Source organism: Taurulus bubalis (genome assembly GCF_910589615.1).
Source record: "Taurulus bubalis genome assembly, chromosome: 3".
In the NCBI taxonomy this organism is placed as follows: Eukaryota; Metazoa; Chordata; class Actinopteri; order Perciformes; family Cottidae; genus Taurulus; species Taurulus bubalis.
Genome location: NC_136591.1, coordinates 35,135,913 through 35,163,687, shown reverse-complemented (window position 1 = coordinate 35,163,687; position 27,775 = coordinate 35,135,913). Strand labels below are relative to the sequence as shown.

Genomic DNA, 27,775 nt, shown 5'->3' with positions numbered 1-27,775 from the left:
GTCGTCCTTGTTCAGAGATAATACAACATTTGACTTTTTACCTGTCACTGTAGGCGAACAGTTACATACCTCCGGACATTAGGGAGAGCGCGCACACTGCAGTTGCTCCTCGACATAAACCTTACAATAATAATAGTAATAATAATAACAACATTAAATAAAAACAATGACAGAAGGCGGGAATCACGTGCCAGAAGAAGGGGATGCAGCGGGTGAGGATGAGGTGCCCGCAGAGGAGAAGCGCTCGGAGGTCGCGGAGAAGGAGGAGGAGAAGAAGGAGAACGGGGACAGCAGAGTGGCCGTGCCGGAGCAAGCCGCGGCTCCCGGGGCTGGGGAGGTCGAGTTTGCGCACCCCGAGGGCGGCTGGGGCTGGGTTGTCATGCTGGCCGCCATGTGGTGTAACGGCTCGGTGTTCGGGATCCAGAACGCCTTCGGTATTCTCTTCCTCTCCCTCCTCCGGGAGTTCGGCTCCGAGGAGGACGCCGACCTCCGCTTCAAGACAGGTGAGCAGCGGCGGTTGGAGGAGAGGAGGGGGAGGGGAGGGGGGCAACCGACAACTTCGGGTCGCTCGCGACTGGAACGTTTGTACGTTTCGTCTGAATGTCCCATTAACGGCATTGCAAGTCAGCAGGTAACGGAATTATTTGAAGTTCAGTTATATGTATAGCTATATATATGTATGTATATATCGCTATTATTTTTAAGAAAGGGCTACTCGGTGAATTAAAGTTGCAGTAAACGTCGCGCTCGTGAGCACATGAAGTCAAAGTAAGCGCCTCATGTAAGCTAACGTCAGCTAGCAAGTAATGTATTCCTTTCCTGGTGTGTGTGTGTGTGTGTGTGAGTGTGTGTGTGAGTGTGAGTGTGTGTGTGTGTGAGTGTGAGTGTGTGTGAGAGATAGAGGCAACTGTCTGCGGTTAAACGGCACGACGGGGGGTCTTGGCCGTGAACGTAATGTCACCGCATGTGGTGGGACTAGTTTGTGCGGCCGTACTGGTTTCTGTCCTCCAGGTGTAATAAAGTTAAAGAAAAAGTAATTGTTGAGTTAAACCATTTAACAGACATTAGGTTCTGTTGACCGTCCAAGTCAAGGGACGGGTCACGTAGTGAAAATCGTGCGTGTGTGCGTGTGCGTGTGTGTGTGTGTGTGTGTGTGTGTGTCGGAATCTCCTTTATTTTCTCACAGCTGCGACTATATATTAAAAGGGTTAAAAAAAGCATTTAGCAGTCGGAAGTTACTGATTGTTGAGCTGTGGTGGCCTGGACCTGACAACAGTAGGGAATCCACATTCTTTCAGACGTGTAATGAGAAGGTAATGCTTTTAAAGGGAAAGTAACTACAGCGATAATGTCTTCGAGTCATTTCCTGCGACCTGTTTTGAGAGCAAAATATGTCACACACACACACACACACACACACACACACACACACACACACACACACACACACACACACACACACACACACACTATACTTTATATACTTTATTATACTTTATGGAACAGTAACTCCCACTTTTAAACTAATCACTTGCTTTTTGGTGCTGAACTTTGTTCACAATGTCAATCTAGCAAAAGATCTACACATATCCACTTTATTTTAATTAATTTATCTTTAAATAAATGCAACTATTTTGTATTATTGCTGCTGTCATCACTTTGTCTGGCACGGATGTACAACCAAATACACACACACACACACACACACACACACACACACACACACACACACACACACACACACACACACCCCTTCTAATACCCAGAGTTCCTTGGCACTATGTCTTGATGAGTGATGCCATCCCCCTCTCCTCAAGCAAGGCTGAGACAACTGGACGATGGGAATGTTGGACTCCAGACATGCTTATGCAACTTCCACCGAGGGTTTCATATCTTTCTCTCGCTTTCTCAATAGTTCTGTTAAGTGATACAACAGAACAGAACTCTTAAATGGGTCGTATTATTTGGTATTATGCCTTAATGGCTCTATTTTAATCTACAATGATCTAGTGATCAGACTGAAAATGAAATAAAATGTTGTGTCGCAGTGATACTCACAACTGGGGGTTCAGTGTCTTGCTCAAGGACACTTCGACATGCAAACTATGGGGATACAGGTGATCGTACCGGCTCCCTTCTGGTTTCAGGACGACCACTCTATCCCATAAGCCACAAAACGAGATATATAAAACGTAAAAAAAACGCTACATAAAAAATAAAAAAAACTGTGGAGCTAACACTAGCAGAGTTAATTAGCACATCATTAACTAGTGTTAGCACTTCTATGCTACACTATACTGAATGTCTACACACGCTGATTTTGCTTTTTATGTTAACATTTCTGTCTGCTTCTCTCTGAAACCTCTTTTTTCGTTTATCCCAAAAAATAGTCTAGTCCAGTTAGTGACAGTGTGGGCTCCGTTGTAGACCTAACTACCAGCGGGGGGGCGGGGCCTAGCGAAGGGTCATTTAGCATGTGTAGTAGCTGTCCATAGGACTGAAACGGAGCAGAGGAGGGAGGGTGATGAAGAGCATCACGGTTTCTTAGCTTTTTTTTTTTATACAATCAATGAAATGGATGAAATATATTCTTGTATTTTTCTTTCTCCACAACCATCTGGCAACCCCTCCCCCCTGGGAGGCAGGGACCCCCCCAGGGATGAAAGCCCCAGATGTTTGAGACCAAAGTTCATGCCCTGTCACAGACCTGCAATTAACATTCACCTTTGTGTGCCTATAACCGTAAACACAATCTTTTTCCTGACCTACTTCAGCCAAAGGCCTGAACCATAAACCATGGCTGTTTCCTAACTTTACTACAGATTGTGTAGAGAGCGAGGATAACAAAATAATTAATTGGCATTGACGGTCAATAAAACTTTAGTTTAGCAGAATTGTCCAGTATTGATTGATGTTCTTTTCCGCTAATTGGGTTGCCATGTCGACCTAGTGGACATACCTGATTTCACTACGCAAAGTCCAGAAATCTTTGATCTCCTAACCTACTGATCAACATGTGTGGTAACGCTCATGAAGACATGACCTTAGCTTAGAAAGCAATAGGTACCGACGTCTAGCGTTCCAGGAGCGCGGGGAGGAGATTGTTTGACGCACAACGGGATTCGAGGCAACTTGAAGAACATTTTGAATCCGTTTTTAAAAAGGGATACAAAATAAATAAAATGTGTATTGATAGTAGTCGCGGACATATCGATACACCATCTCTAAGCTACGTCGATATTTTTGCATTGCCCTGCTTTTTTCATCTTTCTGCATCCTCTTTTTTTTCATATTTAGGTCTTCAACAAGTGTCCCGCCACAGCGTGGCAATGCGGTATCTCACCGCTCATGGACAAGGTTTTGGCGGAACGGAATCCCGTACCGTGTGTTTTCCTTTTCTTTATGCTCTCGCGCTGTAATCCCCCACTGCCAGGGCTCCATTCGGTCACAACTGTCATTCCTCAAGGCTGAATGCCGAGGAACTTGAGTCAATGCGGTCGTAGCATTGCAGTTTCCCAGGTTCGTCGACGTCGTACTTCCTGTGTCACGGGGTACGTTCCCCTTGCTGCATACCGTTTGAAAGGTCTGTCTGGCTTTGTTTTCCTCTGACATGCCAGCAGAAGATAAAGAAAAGCTTTCTCTCCTGTGGAATGATGTCGCCTTGGAATGAACCATGGCAACTGTCGGGACACCTAGCTTTTCTAATTGTATCGATATCCCCGTTTCAGATGGAGACGCCTGACGCGGAAGACTGCACCAGATTTAAAGGTGCAGGGTTTAAATTTAGCCCGCGTCGTGCCATCCCGTTCCTCTGATGACAATAACAACGCATTTCCTGCTATGCCTTGTTTTTCCCTGCGCTGGTCCATCTCCTGACGTGAGCGCACACTCGTCCGCGTGTTTCCCTAGGCGTGTGTGCTCCCAGAGAGTACATGAAGTGCAGCTTGGGCGAGACCACCGCGCTATGCAGTAGGTCTTCCTGTCGTGAGAGGAGGGGGAGTGAAGTGCATTAATGAGCTTGTCGAGCGTTGTTGGAGGCCAGCGCAGAGGAAGTGGCGGTGGGAGGGGACACCTTGACAGGCAGGATGAGAGGCCAGGGAGACATGATAAACATCATACATCATTCAAGTGGGATCCCTTGAACACTTTTTTTTTTTCCCCAGACTACTTGCCTTGGTGAGATCTTTTCGGGATGAGTTACAGCCGGACAAATAATCAGATCACAGTGTTTATCATCTCTCAGTACCATGTTCACATGATTTGAGATGGATTTGAGATGACATGAAGATTAGTGGGTGCAGCTTTTTCCCCAGAGATTTTACCTGAAGGCTCTTCAGTGGGACTTTAGTGGGACTTTGTCTCAGCCATGCGAGGGACTGGCCCCGTCTGTGCTGAAGAATTGACACTACTTTGGCCAAAGGGGGCTGTGAAGTTCGTATGCCTGAAATGTGAGCGGATGTTATGCCGATAGCGTTGGCCTAGGAATTGTGTCTCAGTGAGATGTAACATCCCAGTCTCGTTGAATGAACTCGCCTCGTGTGGCCATGTGTGTTTGTTTTGGGGGAAAATTCTATCTGGTGGTTAAATTGGACTCCATTCGTCCCAGAGTGTAATTTTACACGTTCTTTGTGGAGACTGTATGGGCACGGTAGAAACCTGTCTGTTGGATTGAAATACTGGCAGTTACACATTTTCACTGTGTTGTGAGACCCGAGGGAGGACATGTTGCCACACGCTTCTTCTCCTCATATTCCTACTCCGTGCTGAAGAGTCGGCGCTGAAACTACCTCCACCTGCATTTAACTTTAAACCACCAAACATGATTTAAAGGTTACCTTTCCTTTGTCAGACCAACTTGTTAGATTCCTTTTTTAGGGCTTTTTAATATATTACGTTTAAAAGATGCGTGCACAGCTGTCTTCGCTCAGTTGCAGGAACTCTACAGTATCGATTGGCAGCTCCTCAAAAAGTTGTGTGAAAATTACAGGTGTGTAATTTTAAAGGCGCTAATTCCATGAATTCCTTGATAACTTTCTAGGGAAGCTGTGTGATCACATGATCCGGACAGCCCTGCAATGGCAGTGTGATGCCTTGTAGCTCCCAACAATTGCGGTCCCAAGTTAGGTTAAACTATGGAACAGTCTCCCTGAACACCTAAGGGCAACACAGACACTGGAAGCATTTTTGACCTTGGGTTAATTATGGGTTGCTTTAACTATGTTTTTATTTGTTTTACTATATATTGGCTCTGTGGCACTCTGAGATTCTTTTGAAAGAAAAGTGCGTTAAAAAGTGAAATGTATTATTATTAGACTGCTACTTTTTTTTGTATTCATCCATTAGCTCTGTAGTTTGTTCAAGTTAATCTTTAGTTTCCTGTTCTGATAAGGCAGTCGGCAGGTTTACAACCCCACTTAGCTGCTTGAGGCTGTAAGTGTGGGGTAGTCATATTATGCTCGGTTGTTGTGTCAGTTGTTGTGTCTTTGCCTTGTGGCGTGATGACATTTAAAAGGGCCCAAATGGGACCAACAAGATGACCGTGACAGGCCGTTTGGCGTCTTCAGCTCTCACGGGGCAGCTGTTGTCTTTTCACGGTGCACACAACTGGGACATTGTAAGTCGTAATCAACCAATCACAGTGCGCAATGCTGGGGCGGTGAGCTCCAGCCCATAGACTGGCCTGATCTATCAGGTCAGTGGCCTTCACATCTGTGTTCCAGGCTCTGGTTCCCTCACTGTGGGAATGCCAGATGGGGTTATTCCTGGGCCCAGTGCCAGGAACGCCACTTGTCTGCCGTCTAGTGTAAGACCTTTGGACCAACCAGGAGGTCGAGAGTCCTTTTATTGTGCAGTTTAGATGAATCTTAAAGAGTAACTGCACACCGTAGCGCGTTTTAAGCCATAAACTTACTGATATGACGGCATAGTGATGCCATCAGCAGATTATAATCTCTTGTGACTAGTGTTTTACGTGAAGCATTAACGTTGGAGAAGTTAGGTAGTTAGCTAGCTAACGTTAGCTTGCCAATTCCACCATGTGTTCATGCTAACGCTACACTGGTTACAGGAAATGAGCGGAACAGCTGGCTGGTGACCAGAGGCAGAGGAGCCGAGGGGTATAATCTCATTTGTGGTCCTATAAACAGTGAATCCATCATATTCAACGCCCCATTCCACATTGCTGCTGTATCTGTCCCGTTTGTTGTCGAGGCATTCGTCACGCGGAGGTTGGCGTTGTTCAATCTCGCAGCCACTTGCCCACTTTTTATCAAAATGACGCAGTGTGTGAACCCGAGAGGTCCAGTAAAGTAGCAACAACAAGAAGTCCCCTGACCATATTTTGACTGAATATTATTTTCAGGAAAGGAAAACCCGAAGCCGATGTTTTGTCCCTGTATGTGAAATGGATACGCTGACTGTACGGCCAAGTTGAAAAATATTGTCCTATAGTATCACTGTGCCCGTCACGCTGAGCATGAGGTAGCCAGGATATGTGGCTTCTTTGCGAACACACACATTCCCTCACTCAGCCAGTGATTGGCTGGAATTTGACCTGCCCATGTCAACATCAGATGAAATGTAGTTTGAGTGGCGGTGATTGTAAATCCACCGACAAGAAATATGACCCATGAACCATGTGGGTTTGTGCAACTCAGACTAGATGTTAACTCTTCTACATATTAACGAGAGGGAAAGCATTTCATTGCGAGGCCTCCTCTCTTTTTGTCCGGCTCACTGCAAAGGGTCCTTGTTGCTTTAGCTAATCAAAATAACTTGTTTGTATGGCGTTGATCAAGATTCAGACTTCTCCCTTAGCGAAGGTATTTGTCATGCGGCAATCTTTGTGAAACCTTTTTCAGGATTTAGGCGGCAAGAGCAAATTAATTAGTTTCCTCTTAGGGGTCCAGGGAGCACCTTGAGCTTATTAGGGAGGCCAGGTTAAATTACATGTGAATGTTCTCTGCCAAAAGCCGTGGATAATCAAGAATTTCTGCACAATGAAAATATGCTTATAGGCTCCCTGGTGGAGAGTTAGAAAGTGCTGAATCGGAGGGAATGATTATATTTGTGTCATTATTACATTTTTTTTAAATTCTCATTTTCATTCTAATAAAAAAAAATATCTTGGTGTGATTTTTGTTTAGGTTTTTTGTTGCTAACGTGAGCCACCATTAGCAACTGGTCCTACCGGACCAAGAGTGGCCCCTGAGTGCATTGGATTGAGTCCGGGTGTGTTTTATGGTTCATGAATTGAAGCTTTTCATTGATAGTAGGAGGAATGTGTTATTTTTATTTATCCAAAAGTGACATAGTACTGCTTTAGGTTGTCTTTTTTTTTTTAAAGGCTTTAAAGGAAATCTGTAAGTAGCATTCCTTTCCCAGCAGACTCCAACCCCGGAGTCATCCCTCCCAGTTTCATGGGCAACTTAAGTTAATAAAAACAAAAACAAAACATGGATCAAATTGATCCAGATGAAACTTGGCAGGTTTTAAGCATACACAGGTTAATGTTCGACAGGCCGTTTGATCTCGGATATATGTGTGTGTGAGTGTGTGTGTGTGTGTGTGTGTGCGTGCTTGGGCCCCGAGTTTAGGTGAAGGTTGTCAAGAGATAAAGCCGAGAGCGGGTAAACACGTCAGAGGCAGAGCAGCACTTCAATGGCGGCATGAGGGACAATTGTTTGGCCTCCTGCACATGACATGCATCCTCGTCAGGGCCAGAGGGCCTGAGGGGCTGAATCAGTATCAGCATGACTGTAGTCGGTGCTGATACCGATTCAGTTTTGTTCAGAGAGGGGGGGTAGTTTTACTCCCTTCTGCATCCCTTGATGAAGCACAGAACAAGATATTGTCCTGGAGGTAATTACGTTTGTAAAGAACAACTCGGAGCTCATCATACATCACACGTACCATGTGAAACCAACCCGACTAAACAAGAATCAGAGGTATACGATCGGTCTTATCTATTTTTGCGTTTACCTGGTCTTTACGTTTTTATTCTAATCTTTTCTTTTTTGTTTTCTTTTCATCTTCTCTGTCTGTATTTAACTTAATATGAGGAACTTTTACCTGGTTATGAAACAATCTCACTTTAGTACCAATGCCCCTATATTACTTGACTAACAAGACCATCAACAAGAAGATCGACTATATCTATGTTGTTATTATTAATGCTCGTCATCGGTGCCACCGGGTCGGATTCTGCTGCAATCAGATGAAAAATAACTGACAGTGATGACAAGACAGCCGCGTCTCCTCCTCCGGTCACGAGCAGACCTTCCTTTCTCCACCGGCCCCCAGCTGGGAGCCGACACCGCGCTGCAGATGGGGCCCAGTGGGGGCCGTATTGTTGGGTACGGTCGAGGGAATGGAGGCACGGGAGAACCAGAACCCGGACTGTCAGATCCTGCTGCAGTAAAATTAGAAGTCTTCCTAAAGGGAGTCTGGTGCTTGGAAACACTACCGCTTTTGTCCACAGGCACCGCCAAAATCGACACAATATAACATCCTCGTAGTAACTTTAAAGAGTTTAATGCTTTAACACTTTGAGCGCTATCTAAGTCTGATGTGTTGTTGTGATGTGCACAGAGGGACAGAGGACACCATGCGTAAACAACAGTAACTTTTCTAAAGCGGCTGTAATCAAAGCAATTTTTTATTGTTGTTAACAAAGAGTCAAATGACTTTATGGTATGTATAATGAAAGCTACGGAGCATTTTAGAGTGTGTTAGCTCATTACAAAAAGCAAAAAGAGATACGGGCTGCTTCCTCTCAGTGGATTAGTTCACTTATTGGAGTCAATGAAGATTTCTTTCATCTTTTTTTTTAATGCTTTTTTTTTTCTTCATGCTGAATGTCTCACTTCCCAGACACGTAAGAACACATGATAAACCACCAGATATAAAGTGGCGCTTAGTCGTCAAAAAATGTATGAGTGTAATCATTTCTTTGTTGGACAGCCCGACAAGAAATACACAGTTCCTGTGAAGTGAATATGTTTCTTTTAATGATTTCATTATTTGTATATTAAGTCACCTTTTGCCTGCAATTCAGTAAACTAGTGTATTCTCAGATGCCAGTCAGGCGAACAATTCTGGAGATATTGAGTGAGAGGCATCCAAACCGTGGCCTGGAGCCACACTCTATACTGTACTCAAAAGAAAGTGGGCGGATGAAAGGTTCCCCCAATCACCAACAAGCCCCGATGTACCACCCTCCTGTTCCCCGGACACGGCCGCAACTCCCATTTAACATTTAACTTTTCCTATGGATCAATTGCGTTCACTGCAGTTAGAAATAGTCATTCCAACACATGCATATGTTTTCCCTCTGCATGCACTTCTGTAAATCAGTCCGCGGCCGCTCCCTGACTTTCTCGGCCGTCTCATTAAGCAATAGGTTTCATTTCCTGTGCCGTGAGGCCAAAAAAACCCGTGAAGAACACGAGGATGCCAAAAAAGAAAAAAAAGTTGGCATTTCTTCCTGCTTCTCCCCCCCTCCAAGAGCCTCCAATGGAGCACCAGTATAAATGGCTTCCAGCTGCTGGAAGCAGGAGATGGAGTTATGGTTACAGTTCTATACAGTCCACTCATGTCCAGATGTGCATCTGCAGCACAGTGAGGCCCTGCTTAGGGGTTTGTGACTGAGGTCTTTGTGATTGAAGAGCAACATCTGCAAAGCCATACTTCAACAGGATTGGCTGTTGCGCTTTAAGGCCACAGAAAGTCTACAGTTTGTCGAAGGGGCGGAAGTTAAGAGTTACGAACGGAAGCAAGAATCTCCTCAGGTGTTTCCATGTCAGGCTTCACCCGCAGGAACCTTTGTTGTGTTACATCCACTCATGCACCGACTGGTTTTCTTGCTTATTGCAGGCATTAAAAGGCCTACATTTATCAGACTTGACAGACGTGGATGGGAACTAAAGCCTGGACATGTGCCGGTAATGATTATATCATCAAATTTCAGTTTGAACTGGAATCGGTCTTTAAGGGGAATGCCACCAATTTGATATACGAGCATGAGCTTAATAGTCAAGAAGAGGGCTGCTCAGACAGTGGATACTGTTGTATTGTGTCTTCTGTGCCCCTCGGGGAGGTTAGTCTGTATTCCCGCCCCCGTACCCCCCAGAACATTTTCTGTTTAAATCCTGCCAGTGCAGTGGAAGAATTGCATTTAATTCCAATGACACGTTTTGTTAATATCTTAAAACACGGCAGACCATCCCACTGATAATAACCAAATAACATATTCATTTAAAGGTGCAGTGTGTGTACAGTTTTGGCGACACATAGCGACTCATTTTCAGCTCACGAAAACACAACCGGGTGATTTAACATGGAGGAAAACAAACAGAATGTTGAAATGCTGCACACTGTTCCTTATCAGAAAAATGTGTTTGTTGCATTGAAAGCACAAGTGTCACGGCCCGGCTCAGGCGCCGCAACAAAGTACACGGAAGACGCAGCGTTTCGAGCAAAAAGGCTTTATTAGGTACGCACGAGGGCTGGCGAAACCCACAAGCGGCCGAAAATGACGACAACGTAGAGCCTGCTGTCGCTATCGAGAGGGACCCTTGGCCGGCCCAGAGGCGGAGCTTTATTCCCCCAGGAGCACCAGGCCCAGGTGCGTCTCATCACGCCGCCCTGCAGGAAGCAGAGGGACAGACAAACAGACAGACAGACAAACAGACAGACAGGTAAGCAGACAGACAGACAGGGGAGCCGTCACAACAAGACATCACTTAAATTAGGTTTATGTCTTTTCAATTTAATCAAATTGGAAGACTCAAATCTGGGTGAACTCATTTCAAGTGGCTTTTTACTTTGTTGTAATTGCAGTGCACCTCCTCCCTTTGGGCTAATCCTGTCCAAATAGGGATTAGTTATGATTAATTAATTAATATGATTAATTCTGGGGACTATTAAAAAGGTTGCTCCTCCGTCCAATCCATTTCCAGACTAAACAAGGAACACATCTTTCGTTCCTGCACTTGTGGCTGTTTTTCTGTTACTCCAGCTGCCCACAGGGGGGATATTAGTAATGAGTCTCAGCTATGTGCCAAACGTGTTCAGCTTAACATAGGCCACGGCTTCAGGATGTAATCCAAGGCCTGCTGGGAAACGCAAGGAAAATTCTACGCCTTTACTTGCTCCTTTCTTAACTTTTCCTCCCTCGTCTCTCGCTCCCACTTCACCAGAGAGAAATATGCTCTGCCTTGTGCGAGCCGGCCGTAGGATTAGTACAGCACGGTCCACTTCCTGACCCTGGGTCAGTGGGTCTAAAACTCTGATTGTAATGTGAGCTGCCTGGTCCTTGGAGCAGCAGTCCAGCCCCGTGCGCCGCTCCGCCATTACCCCGGCCCGTCCAGCGAGCCACAGGAGGGGCCGAAGGTCTGCGTATTCTCGCAGGTAGCACTGGACCTTGATGTGAGGCTGTGTAGATGCTGTAACACACAGTATGTCGCCATAAAAAGCTGCAGTTTTGACCGTTCATTTAAATGTATTATGTTGTGTAACACTTGGGAAGTCAAGCTGGACACATAGAGAAACGGTCCTGTCCAATGCAGGAAGTGATGTATTGTATACAGTGGTGGAAGAAGTACATATAGTATCATATAGCTTACATATTATTGGACTCCTCCTCATAAGCAGCATTTTACCATTATAGCTGGTCTATTACCTTAATATACCGTTGGGTAGTTTACGGCACAGTATCATATTTCACACTCCGTAAATTAACTCCATATACGGTGTTTCCCTCTGACATGTAGTGAAGTAGAAGCATAAAGCACCATATTTATTTATCTCACATCTTTTACCAGCAATTACAAAGACGTCATTTGGAAAAAGACAGTTTGGGTGTTTTGCCATGACGTCGCCAGAGGGACATCTGGTCCTGTTTCTGGTTTGTTGGCGGCGAAGAGCAGTTGATTTATTAACACCTCTTCCTCCTCAGTTTGTGTATATATTCTAGTGCAACAGCCTAAGCATGTCAACAGATTCCTAGAATGTGCCACAGGGACACGTTGTTTATTGGACCAAGCCAGGAAAATGGTCCGTTACACCGCTGGTTCCATTACCTTTGGTTAATAGATAACTCTCCAACCAGCTGCAGGAGGACTCATCGGGGATTCACGAGGCCTCTCTGGGCTCCACACACTTAGTCTTATTTGATGTTCTCGGACAGTGGTTTCCAACCATAGTCACCTTAAAGTAATGAAATAGTTCAATAAAAGTCATAAATAAACTGTAATCGTTATCACTATGAGCCCACTGTATGTAGATAACGATAATGGAGACACAGTTGATAGTGCTATTTGGATGTTGGATAAGTCAGACAAAAACAGTCTGGGATCACTGTTCTGGGAAGCACAAGAGGGATTACAGCCGTTAGGACATGTGCATGCACAGCTGGACACCTGCAAAACCAAGATTTGAGCTCAGTCTGCATTTCAAGAACTCTCAGAACTGTCACCTCTTTGGCTTTGAATCCATTTTGTGTGTTTGCAAGAGGCAGAGTTTCATGCAGTTTTCAGGGTTGTAGGGGTTGTGGGGTGACCGGGTTCAGAGCAAGGGGCTTCCAGCGAGGAGTCTTTAACGAGGCAGACAGACGACTTAACCCAACTCTGCCTCGTCTGCCGGTGTCCAAGCGGGGCCCGCGGCGAGCGCTGGATGTCACTGGGACGGAGGGAATCCTGATATTGCATTTTTTAAATCTAGAATTCCTCTTTGTCTGAAGCGTAAATGCTTTTAAATCGAGGGAGCCAGCAGATGAAACCACAACAGCAATTTCCTGTTGTCCTTGAGGGATTCTCCGCCTTTTCCTCGTTTCACTGCCATTTATTACATTATGTTGCTTAAAGCGGGCTGATATCCCCACAAATATGAGGCCTGGCCGAGAGGACCCCATTGAATTTGGGGCATTTTTGCGGACTACAGTGTCTGGAATAGGTCCTGAGAAGCTTTGGCTGTGAAACCAGAGCATGCACAGAGTGACCAAACAGTAGCTGAATATAGGTAACACGTCAGTTTTTTGCGGGAACATCAATATGTACAGATTTGACAAAGGGATATTGCTGCTCTGTGTCCAGTAAACATCCGTTGATGGTGTCAGGTTTGGTTTTAAAGATTCATGGTCCCCAGATGATGTATCCTCATGACTTTAGTGATCCTCGGACACTTCCTCTTGCGCAAACCAACGCGCGGACATCTTTGTTATTTTGGGGATGCGTTTCTATTAAACTATTCAATAGATTGTCACAAAAGTTGGGCGCTCATTTTCCCCGCAGGATGAATTGTGGGAACTTTGGGGATTCCTTTGTAATTTGTTGCCATCATCGGGTCAAACTTTTGTTCGTGAGCAAGATTAATTCCCATCAGCCTCAGCTGTGCTTATTTGGTAAAGTTAGCAATAGTATGAGATGTTGAACACGGACAAACAAAAAAGCTTTTATTCATGTTAAAGTTAGATTTTCTTAACAAATGGCATCACAGCCAAGCAGAACGGCTGGCCTGACTGTAGTTCACTAAAACAACGGTGTTCTCTCCAGTCAAACTTTGCAGTTGTGATTAATCCTGTAATGGTAGCCGGTGTTTTAATCCGTGCTCCTGTGCTGCTCCAAAACCTCTGATCTTGTGGGGCAACCTGAGAGTTTATTGATACTCCGACAGCATAGGGTGAGGTGAGGATTCAGAGAGAATAAAGACAAAGCAGTGAAACCAGTAGTGACCCTGAAACTTGACACAGAGGTCTCCCGTTACTCCCGCAAAAAAAAAAACAGGTAACAAAAACACTCAGGCTCCAGCTGCTCTGTTTTCCCCGCATACTTTCCCCTCTGAGTCGAGAAAAACAGCTTTTGCGTCACACGCTGTATGCTGTGACGGTGTCTGGATGCGTGATTTCGTTGGAGACCTGAAGGTTCTCCAGCCAGTCGCTCCGATCAAAACATGTTGCTTTCTCCCGGCTTCCCCATCCTCTCTGTGGTCAAAGGGCACGGCACGGAGGGCTGGAGCCATTCGTGAGCTGCTGTATTTGGTCAGGGTCGTTGCTGCTTGTTTTTTCCGCAGCACATCTTTATGTTTGCCTCTTTTCCTTGATAGGAATAAAAGCCGGAAACGATGTATCTCAAAGCTTGATATTTAGGAAGTATTTCAAGAGCAGACGGGCATATCGCAGCTGCACGTACATGCCCGCCCATTTGTCCTAAATAAATAGAAACAACTTGTGATAAGACCTGATCTTTGATGACTCCCTTGAAGATATCAAGCCCTCCAGTGCTGTCACTATCCAAGAATTGCCTGTCTGCATTGCTGTAAATGTGTCCTGTGCGTCTTAACATACATTAATCAGGTCTGCTGCAGCATGTGACAGTGGCATTCAACTTTACACTCACAGAAGACCGCTGACCAAGCATTAAGCAAACACTGCGGGTGTTTCCTTTGGTCGCCCTGGTCGTCAGAGTTTTAGCTCCGCTGGCTTTTTTTTTTAGGCAGATCTGACTTGCAATGAAAAAATAAACTTTGGTTGGCCTGAAATAGCCCAGAGCTGTTTCTCACAGTTTGGTAAGTGAGCGCAGGTAAAGCAGTAACAAGAGAGTTTATGCTAATCCAAACCTAGGATTGGCAATATGACAACACTTAAGGCCACCCCAGTGATTTAGCATTAATACATTCATAGAGAGGGGGAACCTTTTCCAGAGCCACAGAAACTATTTCACCACCGTTTTCACGAAGATGACTGACCTCAGCATATAATTGCCGGAGTTTTCCTTTGAGCATGAGCTAACAGAGATTTGTCAGACAGTAGAGATTATACTGAAGCAGCCATACCTTTATATCTCTAGTTGTATTACAGCAAAAAGCTGGAGTGCAATGAACTACTGTGGTTTGTCTTTTTTTGATTTTTTTGTAACGTTTGTTTCGCGGATCAATTTGAGTCTGCTAAGGAAATGAAGAGAGATGTTACCATACATCCGACCCAGGAGGTAGATGACATCCCCATGGTATCTGTGTACTTGTGAACTCTGTGCCGTGCCAAAGTGTTTTCCTGATCACTCCTTCCTGTCCACTCTGTCACTGCTGTGTCCTGTCAATGTGCGTTTCTGCTGTTGCCCGTCGTCGGAGAGGCGGGCGGCTTTTACTAAACCTGCTCTCTTCAAGGTTGCGAAGAAAAATGAGATACAAACAATGTACAATATGATTAATGAACAAGATCTAAAAAAAGAAAGAAGGAAACTCATGGTGTGTGTGCGTGTGCGCGCGCGGACACGAGCGCAACAGTGTTCATCACCGGGCTTTGTTTCGTTGTCAGCATCCGTAGCGTTAATGTTGAAGGGAGACAGCTTTCCGTTTTGGATGTGAAACGGTAATCACTCTGACTTCCAGCTTGTTGTGGGAGATTTCCCCTCACACGTTCTCTCCTCTCTTGCAGCATGGGTGGGCTCCCTCTCCATGGGGATGATCTTCTTCTGCTCCCCCATCGTCAGCGTCTTCACCGACATCTTCGGCTGCAGGATTACGGCGGTGTCTGGCGCTGCTGTCGGCCTGGTCGGCCTCCTGGCCAGCTCCTTTGTCACGTAAGGACAAATTACACCATGTCATCGCTGCATACGGAGTATATCTGACACCTTCTCCTACATAGTTATCGGGGTAGCCGGCGCCATCAGTCCTCAGTTAAGAATATGTTTTTTAAACTTGGGAAAACCCGCTAAAAATAGGTGATAAACTCCTTTTCCATTACCAGTGGACGAGTATGCCTTTCTGTTGTTTCTTTCGTGGACCAAACAAGAGTGATTGTTGGAACAATTGAAGGACTAACCAAGACCAAGACGGTTGTGATGAGTTTAATATTGTTTAAATAAGTTTGAATGACACAGGTTTTGATGATAAGCGAGGTAAAGTAACTGTTGTCTGACTGGAGTCTGGTGGCTTTGAGGAGAGCATAACAATGGCAGGGTTGGTAATCTTCTTCAGAAACATAATGTTTGCATCTAATCATCTTTTAGTTTGACATGGCACACAAGTTAGCAAACAGTTGCTCATTTGAAAATCCAGTTACAGAGCAACTTGATGATTCGAGTCAAAATTTGCATCCAACTGATGAATATAAAACCCAATATTCCCCCTCTTTTAGCTCTGTTTTTGGTCTCCACCGTCCACTGAGGTAAATATCTGTCTCATTAGCTGCTAAATGCTCCACCGTGTTCTCCAGCTAGTCTCTAACTGCGTCTGTCTGTCTGAGCGAACATACTTTATCAAGGTCGAGTGGCACTGCACTTGGCACTTAGTTGTTAATCATTTCCTGGAATTTCATACGCGTACAAGCAAGGAAACACTCACACAAACACGTAGAAATGTGTGGTCCAAATGAAGCGGAAAAACAAGGCGTTCCCCTCTTTCAAGTGCAATAAATACGTAATAAACCGATTGAATTGAACAGCTGGCAAGCAGCATTTCACACACACACTTCACAGTCCGGGCTGACCGCCGAGTTCTGAAGCAGTCAGTGCAAAGTGCAAAATGTCTTAGTCATGTGATCTCACTGGTAAGGACTCAGGACTTTGAATACACTTGTACGCACCATCCTGTATTTATTGGACCTTCCCCACATTCACATTGTTGAATGTGCTGTTTGATGTAAGGCGGCGTGATTTTAAAAAGGCTCAGTGGACAAAATTCAAACCGGTCTCATCCTGCCGTGCCCCCACTCCAAACCCCTTCTTGCCGTTAGCTTAAAGAGCTGCTACAACAAGCTAGCAATTGCGTTGGCTAACGCAAGTAGCCAGCTACTGCATGATAATTCTTTTAAAAGGGAAGCGTAAATCTGTGGACTCTGTTGTATAGGCATGAATAAAATGTTTTAAAAGGATGTGTTCAAAATTGGTTTGCTATTTGCGTGTTATAATTGATTTTCTAATATGCTAATGCAATGTCCATATTGTATTCCCGTTGCGCCACCCATTAACCCGCCCGCTCAGCACTACTTCAATTTGTCTGTTGTTCGAATAAAGAAATAAGTTGTTGACCATATTAAGAAATAAATGTAAAAAATAAACCTGACATTTTAAACAAGACAGTTCAGTCATACCAGACTGTCACAAAAACACTGAATAAAATATTCACAAATACTATTAAAATATCGGTGGAATCAGTGTGAGGTGTTCAACATGAGTCTTGTAAAAATTCCCAGTGTTTAAAATGCTGTTCTGTATCGATTTGAGTATAAAAGGCAGACTAACAAAAAGAAAGTCTGCGGCCGAGCCGATGACATAAGATATGGTGTCGTCAGCATAAAATGTAACACTGCATCGCTCAGTTGAAAAATACAATTCACGGTGTGTGAATGTTAGATAATCCTGATGTGGCACCTTGCATGGTAGCTCCTCTCATCAGTGTGTGAATGGGTGAATGATGTCATGTGGTGTTAAAGCGCTTTGAGTGGTCGGAAGACTAGAAAAGCGGTATACATGTACAGGTCCATTTACACATTCACCCAAAAAAAAAATATTATCCTTTGCTGCTGGCAACTGAACAGTTTCAGTGGGCAGCATAGTTCACCGTTTTCTTCCCGGCTGGATCGCTATGTAAACAGCTTTGGAATGTGCCAATTCCTGGAAAGACGTTCAGGTCAGCAGTGAGTCAAAAGGCTGTCCGGTGATGTAACTTCTAGATTTATCCCCTCTCAGGTCCCTGGGCCCCATGTACTTCACCTATGGCATCGTGTTCGCCTGCGGCTGCTCTTTCGCCTACCAGCCCAGCTTGGTCATCCTGGGCCACTACTTCAAGAAGCGCCTGGGTCTGGTGAACGGCATCGTGACGGCCGGCAGCAGCGTCTTCACCATCACCTTGCCCTTCGCGCTGTCGCATCTGCTTGAAAGAGTGGGCCTCCAGAACACCATGCGCGTCCTCTGCATCCTCATGTTCGTGCTGATGCTGGCCGGCCTCAGCTACAAGCCCCTGCTGCCGGTTAAATCCAGCCAGACCCGCACAGGCCGCCGGTGCCCACCCTTGAGCCAGATCTTCAACCTCAATATCTGGAAGTCCCTGGGGTATCGCATTTGGGCCTTCGGCATCCCTGCAGCCCTCTATGGCTACTTTGTGCCTTATGTTCACCTGGTGAGTTTCTGTTCTCCACATACTTTTTCATTTGTCCGCTCTCTCAGTCAAGTTAGATTCCCCCGACCTTCACATGTACCATGTATTTATCTGTTGTTTCTTATTGTCACCACGCTCTTTGGGCCAAAGGTCAGTCTGACGAATAACAACACGTAAATGCCAACAGAGGAATTCCACGCTGTGATTTCCCAGTATCCTAATCCCATGTTTTGGTTGTGTTTGTTGGCATGTAGGAGGAATAAGGGTGAGGTCAAAGGAGGGAGCTTCAACAACACACATATCAAAACACATACTCGTAACCTGAGATTTATTAATGTGAACGAGGAGAGGAAGGGGAACTCTAAACCCCAGCCAGGCATTCAGCGACGGCACGGATGGTTTGACTCTTAGAGTGCACTTCAGTTTTTAGGAACGGTTTCGTAACACGGTCTAAAGGCGGTTCTACATCGGGGACGAAACGTACAAAAACACACGTTGCACAATCATCAATTAATCATTTTTCTTCCTACATTAAACCCTCACTCTCTCTCTCTCTCGCTCTCTCTCCATACTGGAGACTGGGCTCGTTACTCCAAGTGTGAAAAAACTGTGTCGAAAAGTTTCAATGTAGTTTCATTTCCATTCACGACTGCTGTCGTATGTGTTTTATTATTATGTAATACATGACCACGGTTTAGTTGTCGCTTCATCATTTTTAATCTCTTCATTTTGCATGTCACAGATGGCAGTGTGTTGGACATCCAAGGTCGCATAAACAAACGGCAATATTTCATTGGCTGGCTTCTTTTTCTATCGGCATCTAAAATTTGCAGAAATCGATGGGTTCATGAAGATAGATGAGATTTTTCAGATTTAAAAATTCAAGTAATACTTTAAAATCAAGCTTCCCGCATGCGGCTCAAAGTTGTGCTGCAGATATAAATGAAAGACCATGGAGGAAACTCTTCAGATGATTTGGCCACATCTTTATAAAATCTCCCTGTCCGTGGGAATGACTGGCCCACACAAGCGGATGCAGGAGTCAGGCCTCCCTCACTCAGTGGCAGTGGCCTCGGATGTGCTGCATGCCTTGTGTAATGGCGACGCCCACACTTGAGCTCTTTTGCAACAGCGCTCTGGATATTGCTCGTTGAGCGGGGCATTATTTTACCTTTCCCGACAAACAATTCCATGGGTCTTTCTTCCTGCGTGCGTTTCCCACTAATCAGGATGTTGCATAATAGCGTCAAAAACAGTTTTTAAGTTGATTAATATTTCCTGCCAATCCTGCTATAATGTTTCCGCAATTAGAGAATTTAACTGTCAGTCCTCGATGACCAGCGTCCTTGACAGAGGTCAGACTGAGCATTTCCCGTGTTTAGTTAGGCGATTCCAAATAACATCAATTTAGTAAGAGAGTGAAAATAATAATCACTGGCAGGCTAATTAAGCCCTAATACACTTATTTTGTATGAATTGAAAGTGCTCCCCCCCACAGTGTCTGCCCTTGGACAAATGTAAGTGATACCCCGCGCTGCAGATGGTCAGGTGGATCTTTTTATTTGACTTTTTTGACCTAAACAACACGTCACACATATTATTCATGTAAAATTTTCATTGTGATAGCCTGGTGGTCTTTAGACGTCTAAACGACTAATAATCCTAATTCCGCCTCCGCACCACGTGTCCACACAAGATACTTCAGAGCTGTGTGGTCCCGATGAAAGTAACCAAATATTACAAGGATCAATCTGCAGTTCTGTAAACGGCAGTGGCAGGCCGTGCATTTTCTACCTGGGCCTTCTGTGCCGTCTGATATTGTTTACATAAATACGCGCCTGACGGGATGCTACGTCATTAACGGACAATGCATGTAGTCCACATTAACAACAATAAATTCACAAGAACCAGTCACATTTAGTTATAACAAAACATTACAAAACAATCCAACAAAACTGCGGCACTAAAACACGCACACTCAAGAGCACGAGCCACGATCAGAAGAAACGATATTAACTATATAATAAAAACAACAACATAGACACATTAACACAACGCTACGCAGATGTAAAAACACAAAGCAGTTCACTCACCAGATGCTGTTCACTTAAAGACCATCCGCCTCTCTTTGTAAACAAACAGTTCAATGACGCGGTTGTACAGTTTATCGCTGTGCTTCATGGACGCCAGTGAGGATTGTCACCGCTAAACATGCCCATAACCCTCCGTGAGAAAGGCGTGGTCCCTAAATCCGCCACCAAGTCCGTTTCTCCTCCTCCTTCATGCATTGATTGTTAAAAAAACTACACCAAGCAAAAAACTAAAAATGTCAAAACTTCTCTTATGTTTCAGCCTGAACTGTTCGTACTCCTATTGAGTTCTGCTAGCAGCTAGCTAGCTTTCTGTTGACAGAAGTCACGCTGGCCCACTGACCAATCACAGTGCATGCTAATGGTCACGCTGGCCCACTGCGCTGTTAATGCTGACGTACGTCCAGGCCACCTCACAGGCCCTGGCACGACAAAAAGGATACGCCCAACATGTCGAACTAAAGCTCTGCTTCCATAGAGACATAGGAGGTGAAATCTGGTTGGATAAAAGCTCTCCTTAAAACAAGTTGCACTAGAAGCAGCGCTGCAGGCTGGAAGCAGAGCAACAGAGGAAGACAGGAGCTGTGCAATGAGAAAATAAGCAAATAGGGAACAATAATTATAATACATGTAGTGTATTTGCGAGAAAAAAATAATCATTATAAAATAGCTCTAACCTTGTGATTCTGTTCAGGCCAGCAGAGAGGGCCCACCACTGGTAAACAAGTGTCACCCCCCCACCCCCGAATTCCCCTTTATTTCGGCTACGAGATGGGAAGATATGACATTGGAGAAGGCGTCTCCTCTGGAGGGCTGGGGGGGGAGCCACTGTTTATTTGGACGCGGTGGCTCTGTTATTGAAGGGAGATCAGCCTTGTCCCAGGTATATGTGTTTTCCCAACACTTCTCCCATGTCTGCTACTCAGACTGGAACACCACAGGGGTCACCACCACTGCCCTTATGGCCCCAGCACCCGTCCTTCCCTAGACACAGAGCCTCCCCGCTCTTAAGGAAACTGTGTGGGAAGAGGAAGGAGGGGAAGAAAAGCCCGGGGTCAAAGCAACATATTGTTCAGCTCTTCAGGAAAGGAGTCCCACCAGGCCCTCAAACCCTCTCCACTCTTTTTCTTTCCCCGGTGTGTCTGCGTGCGTCAGCGACTCTGTGTCTGTGCCTTCTAGAGCCACACTGCCATAGTTTTTTTTCTTCTCTCTTTTCTCCTTCCTTTTTTCAAATGAAGCTGTACATATCTGAAGACTAAAAAAAGTGTAACACACACACCTTTCAAAGTATTGCTGATTGGAGATAAGACGTTGTTGTCCTCCAGGTACGGCTCTGTTTGCTCTGTGCATGGGCTGATTGAAAGGTGGGCGTGTCTTGTTCCGCCTGCTTTGCAAAAAGAGCATATTGACAAACCACGCACAAGAAAGTTTCAACGTCAGCCAGACGGATAGCACATGTCCTCCCTACGACAGATTCCCCTTAATCATACAGAGTGGTGGTATTTTTCTTTAGAAAGTGTGTGTGTGTGTGTGTGTGTGTGTGGAGCAGAGAGTATGTGGGTTGGAGCACAGTGGGGCTCTGAAAAGGGAAAACTAACCTCAAACACACTGCTGCAGCTCCAAAAAGCACGTTGGTGATGTGGCGTTTTTTTTATTTATTCATCTTTCTCTTGTTTTTCTAATTTGTGTGTTTAACTGAATGTAGAATGTCAGTGAAATAATCTATAGCTGCAATTAACATAACGGCCGGAGATGCACAGGTGTTACTGATAACATTAGTGATTGCTCCGCTCCATCAATAATGTTAATTATTAATTACACCCGCTGTGTGAGAGATAGCTCCACTGTCTCTACTTAAAGGGAGTCTGCTGGCAGTTAAAGGGATGGCTTGGATGTTTTGAGTGGGGTTATGAGGTACTTACTCATAGTCGGTGTGGTTACTGCAGTAGAGCAGTCTGGAGGAACAGACAGGAGTACCAGCACGGGAGGAGAGCAGTGGACCGCTGTGGACGGAGGCAGCGGCAAAGCGTATTTTAGACCCCTCCGCAAGTACTCTTGCATAATTCCAATATTTCCAATGCTTAACCTTACCGTGAGACAGCAGTTTCTGACGGGAATCTGAGTTATCGCCACTCTCGCCGAAGCCACGGGACGTCGTTGGAAAAGAGGAATATTTTATATATAAAATCAAATAGTTTAGAACACGGGCCTCGCTGGTCTACCGCTGCCTGGATTGGTCAGTTAGTTAGTCTTAGAGTTCACCAAAGTCACACAGCAACACAAATGAACTAATCACGCAAGGTTTGGCGAGAGTAGAGATGAAGACTGTATAGCTTTCTCACGGCAAGGTAGACCAGCGAAGATATTGTAAGTGAGCTTGTGGTTCGGAAAACGTGATCACACGTGCAACCTCAAAAAGCAAACCGACAAACTTCACCCTGCTGCAGTCGTTTTGCACACTCACATGCAGCTTTGTTGAGCAGCGGCGCTCGCTCAGTACCTTTTTCCAAAAATCTATATTTGGAGCAGGTTTTTGTTTTTGCCAGCCCCTCGGGAGGATTTGGTAGAAGAATTGGCAAATGTATTATTATTTTTCAGAGTACAGTAATGTGGGGCTGACTGTATTTTCCCAGGAGTGATCTGCTTGTGTCTAAAAGCCAAAGCCCTGTATAAACTGTATAAGCTGTATAAGCTGGTGCCCAATTCAGGTTGACACAGGTAGCAAGGTGCGATAACCGTGGCAGAATCTATAGGAGCATCTAATCTGTTTGAAGACTGTAAACGCATAAAACAGCACCATCCTGCAACCTCGCAGGAAGCCTCGAATACATAACAGACATTATTGATGCAGAGTGTGAACGAGTCAGAGTTCAATAGGGAATGTCTTTTCTGTGAAAAAACGCCACTGGATGTTTCAGGAAGAGCCGGAAACACCCAGCGGCGCTTTCACAGAAATGACAGAGGGATGGTGTTTTATGGGTGTCTCTCCTCGCGTATTCAAACAGTCCGCAGAGGAACCGTCTGCCTCCTCGATATGACTGACCAGGTGGTTCTCATGGAGATGGAGGGGCCACTGCGGGGCCACCTGTGGCTGACTGATGCAGTAAAACTGCAAATGCATCGCACCACGAACCAGTGTGTGTTTTCTCCAGAGAATAAATAAACGTGAAGCATGCAATTTACAATTATTTTCCTATTGGATTCATTTGTCGACTATTTCCTAGATTAGTTGATTCATTGTTTGGTTTATACAATTTCAGAAAATAATGGAAAGTGTCCAAAAAAACAAAGATATTCACTTAAAACATCAGGAAATCTCCATATTTGAGAGGCTGAAAAACCATTTTTGCATGAACGGATGACTGTAAAGGTGTTAACTTTGATATGAAGCCGTTAATGTAGCAGCAAACGACTATTTGCAATGTAAAGCTATTACAGTGGAGAAATGGCTACCTGAGCACTGTTAGTGCCGTTCATGCCGTTAGCTGCTCGCCATCCACTCAGCCGTCGCCATGTTGAGAGCCGTGTGGAGGCAATCTCTCAATCATAGCTCTGGATTTTGAATTCAGCACCTCGAACGATTAACCAATTATCAAAGCAGTTGGCGATTCTTTTTCTCTGTTAATCGACTAATGGATCCGTCGACCAATCGCTGCAGCTCTAGTAAACATAAACCGAAGCGATGCATTTCACATCGGCACAAAGCAGGAGATCAGGAGGATTCATGTGTGAGAAAACCAATCGAGAAGCCACATTCTTTATTCGTTCAATTTCTCCGCTGACTGAGGAGATGTCTGGACACGGCTCACTGCCGGGTGGCTGCATGGTCATGATAAGCTACGAGGGAGCGGTCAGTAGAACATCTCCACCCAGTCACATCGGGCATGTCTCTTGAAAGTCAAGACTGAAATGATGTACACACACACACACACACACACACTGAGCTACTAGTTGATAAGCCTGCAGCAACGCTTCTTGGATGCTGGAATCCCGAGAAGCGTTGAACACAGAGAATGCTCTCGTGGATGATAAGTCATCCAGAGATCTCTGCGTATGGATGTGTGACCTATGGGGGGGTTGTGGTTGTGGTTATAGACGCAGCAGACAGACGGGTCCTTTGAGCAGGACCCGCTGCCGCCTGCCTGGAGGTAGAAGTAGCTGGCAGGGCTCCACACAGGGGGGCCCTTCTTTTCTCACTGGCACTCAAACGCTGGGCCTCACAGATTGGCGCTTTGGGGGTCGGAAGAGGGACAAGTACAGCAAGTAATATGGAAAAAGAACACCTGGGCTGCTTTTCTAACAGGCTGCAGAGGAATCTAACATTCCCTGGCAACAAAAATCGGAAGATTAAAACGAGGTATGTTGAAATATGGACACGTTGGATAAGGGCGCCGGACATGGCGGCATCAAAGCTGTACTGTACGGAGCAGTGGAATCGCTGAAGCACTTCGAACTCCGCATGCGTATACAACTCTCCAAAAGAATGCAAAACACTGCTACCCATCCAAGTGAAGGGTCACACCCCCCGTAAGAAAACATTGGAAGGAAAATGTTTGTTTAAAATACAAGAAACACTGGTTCCCTCTCAACTATGTGCCACTGAAGGGAAATGATTTCCTGCTAATAAACGGCCGTTGTGGATGTCAACTCCCTCCAAGGGTGATGACACTGACTGTAATGCACATGGAGGTAAATGCTTTCCATTGGTTTTGATGATCCTGCATACAGTTGGATCAAATCCTACTGACTGATAGATGTTTCAAATCAGGCGTCCAGTTTCATGCTGAGTAAACCACCCTGTGTGGCAACTCTACGTAAAGCCTTCTGTAGGATGCAGACCTGTGTTAAAGGAATACGTTCCCCCGAAATGATAGAAACATTAAAAGTAACACATCCTTTTGAGCCCTTGAGTGATTTAAAGCATTTCACTCAAATCTCATCCGTCCAGAAGAGCATTATTAATACAGAAGAAGTTCATTAGATAACAGCTATGACACAAAAGACCCACAAAACATCAGATTGGATTGGATTGTTTCCTCTTCTGCATTCTTTTAACTTTCCTCCCCCCTGTCCCGTCCCGGGTGTTCCACTGGATTAGAGCCAGGAGACAGCCGTGTTCATCTGTTTCCTCTCAACTGTCCCCAGATGAAGCACGTGGAGGAGCGCTTTGGACCGGAGGCCAGCAAAGAAGTCCTGCTCATGTGCATCGGCATCACGTCCGGCGTGGGCCGCCTCATCTTCGGCAGGGTGGCGGACTACGTTACTGGAGTCAACAAAGTCTACCTGCAGGTCAGTGCCAGGCCTCCAGGTTTTAAGGAAGCAGACTTTCGTCTGTACTTGCTTCCCTCACTGGTTCAACCAGTATGGCGAGACCATACCTATGAAGCCTTTGGCAGCTGCTTTTAGTCACTAATTCATGCTAATATTCAAAATATATTTAAAGTCCAACTGAAATTTAGTTGCATTTTGCGTTTCACTCTTCATAAAGAAATGACTAAATGTGATTTCAGTCAAAGTTGAGTCCTCTCAAACAGCCATAATGACGGCAGAAAGAAACTCCCCATGCAGGATGTGAACACTCCCTCTCTGCCGCCCCTCTAGGTGACCTCCTTCTTCGTCATCGGCGTCATGTCCATGATGATCCCTCTGTGCCACATCTTCGGCGGGCTGATCGCCGTGTGCCTGCTGATGGGACTGTTTGACGGCTGCTTCATCTGCATCATGGCCCCCATCGCCTTCGAGCTGGTCGGGCCCGACGACGTTTCCCAGGCCATCGGCTTCCTGCTGGGCCTGATGTCCGTGCCCATGACCGTGGGACCCCCCATCGCAGGTAACACAGGCACAGCAGTGTTTAGGCTCCCGCCACTCTGAGTGTGTTTCACTCGGAGTGACGCGTGGCAGCTCAGTGCATCCGGAGACTTTTCATAAGCTCTTGAGCAGCTCTGACCTCTGTGTGGAGGCAAAGCAGAGATAAAAAAGAAGCTTTTCCTACTGTGATCAGCACAATATTATAATTTGACCGGCCAATCCGGTCAGCAGCTGGTCATGGTCCTGAGATAAAAGAGAATCTCATGCTCGTCTTCCATTTAACACTCACAGGGCGTTAGCACCACCTAGTGTTCACGGTGACACACTGCAGTTTGTGGGTTACAAACCCCTCATGTTTCTGAAAGCAGGTTAAAGTCCACTTTCTGAATGCATGGAAAAGCTTTGCAGAGAGGTGAACATAATCACAAGAATAACAATAATAATGACTTTATTTAGGGGAGCACTTTTCTTACAAACGATGAAGCTCAAAGGGCTTTACAAACAAATATGCAGCAAAGAGTAGATTCTAAAATGAATGACATTCAGTGAAATATAAAAACGAATCAATAAGAATAATAGAAGTGGGATAACTAGTAAGACAAATTAAATCTATCTATCATCCATCCATCTATATATCTATCTATTTCTGTTTATTTATTTATCCATCTATATATCTATCTATCTCTATTTATTTATCCATCTATATACCTATCTTTTTTATTTATTTATCCATCTATATACCTATCATCTCTTTTTATTTATTTATCATCTATATTTATCCATCTATATTTATTTATCCATCTATATATCTATCTCTTTTTATTTATTTATCCATCTATATATCTATCCATCTCTATTTATTTATTTATCCATCTATATATCTATCTCTTTTTATTTATTTATCCATCTATATATCTATTTTTATTTATTTATCCATCTACATACCTATCTATCTCTATTCATTTATTTATCCATCTATATACCTATCTATCTCTTTTTATTTATTTATCCATCTATATATCTATCCATCTATATGCCTATCTATCTCTATTTATCCATCCATCTATATATTTCTATTTATCATCCATCTGCTCGCAGGTTTCCTGAGGGACCGTCTGGGTAGCTATGACGAAGCCTTCTACCTGGCCGGCATCCCCCCGATCTTCGGAGGAGCCTTGCTGTGCCTGATCCCCTGGGTGGAGGCCCGGCGCAAGAGGAGGGAGAAGGAGGAGGCCCTGAGGGGAGAGCAGGATGTCACCGAGAAGATGATCGAGCACGAGAAGACGCTCGAGCACCAGAAGGCTCAGGAAGCCGCTGGAGAGTCTGTCCTCTGAGTGAGCGGACTAGAGAGAGAGAGACATGTCAGACTGAGACTGCTGAGTACCGAGATCCAGGAGGAGGAGGATTGTAAAGACTGCCTTCAGGAGGAGAGCGTGCCAAAGAGATGAAACATATCAGAGAGAGTCCAGCTTAACGGGAATGTGATCCGGAAGAACTATGCATTAGATTGTTTGACTGAACTAATCTTACAACAGGCAAACTTTAAGTTTTAAATGGAAATTGAGACCATTTCTGTATTTTTTCATTTTTTTTTCGTCACAAAGGAAAGGAGACACGTTGTGCTGACTATAACCGCAGAGCAAAAAGCTGCTGACTCACATCTTTTAGCCGGTGTCTCTATGTAAAACACTTGTCGGATGGCGTTTATAAGGGAAAGGATTCTTTACAGCCGGGTTTCAACACCACCAGTTGTTTGTAGATGTAGAAATGTGGCATAAAACCAA

General features: G+C 45.0%; 1 protein-coding gene across 1 annotated transcript; it reads left to right on the top strand.

The window, feature by feature from the left end:
- Positions 1-166: 166 nt before the first annotated feature.
- Positions 167-27,552, top strand: slc16a10 (solute carrier family 16 member 10; the record flags this gene model as incomplete). The annotated part of the gene is made up of 6 exons (XM_079215927.1): positions 167-503; positions 15,431-15,575; positions 17,685-18,114; positions 25,329-25,472; positions 25,785-26,013; positions 27,090-27,552. 6 exons carry the CDS (start codon positions 167-169, stop codon positions 27,323-27,325), a joined length of 1,521 nt encoding a protein of 506 aa, XP_079072053.1. The 3' UTR covers positions 27,326-27,552.
- Between the last annotated feature and the right edge of the window lie 223 nt (positions 27,553-27,775).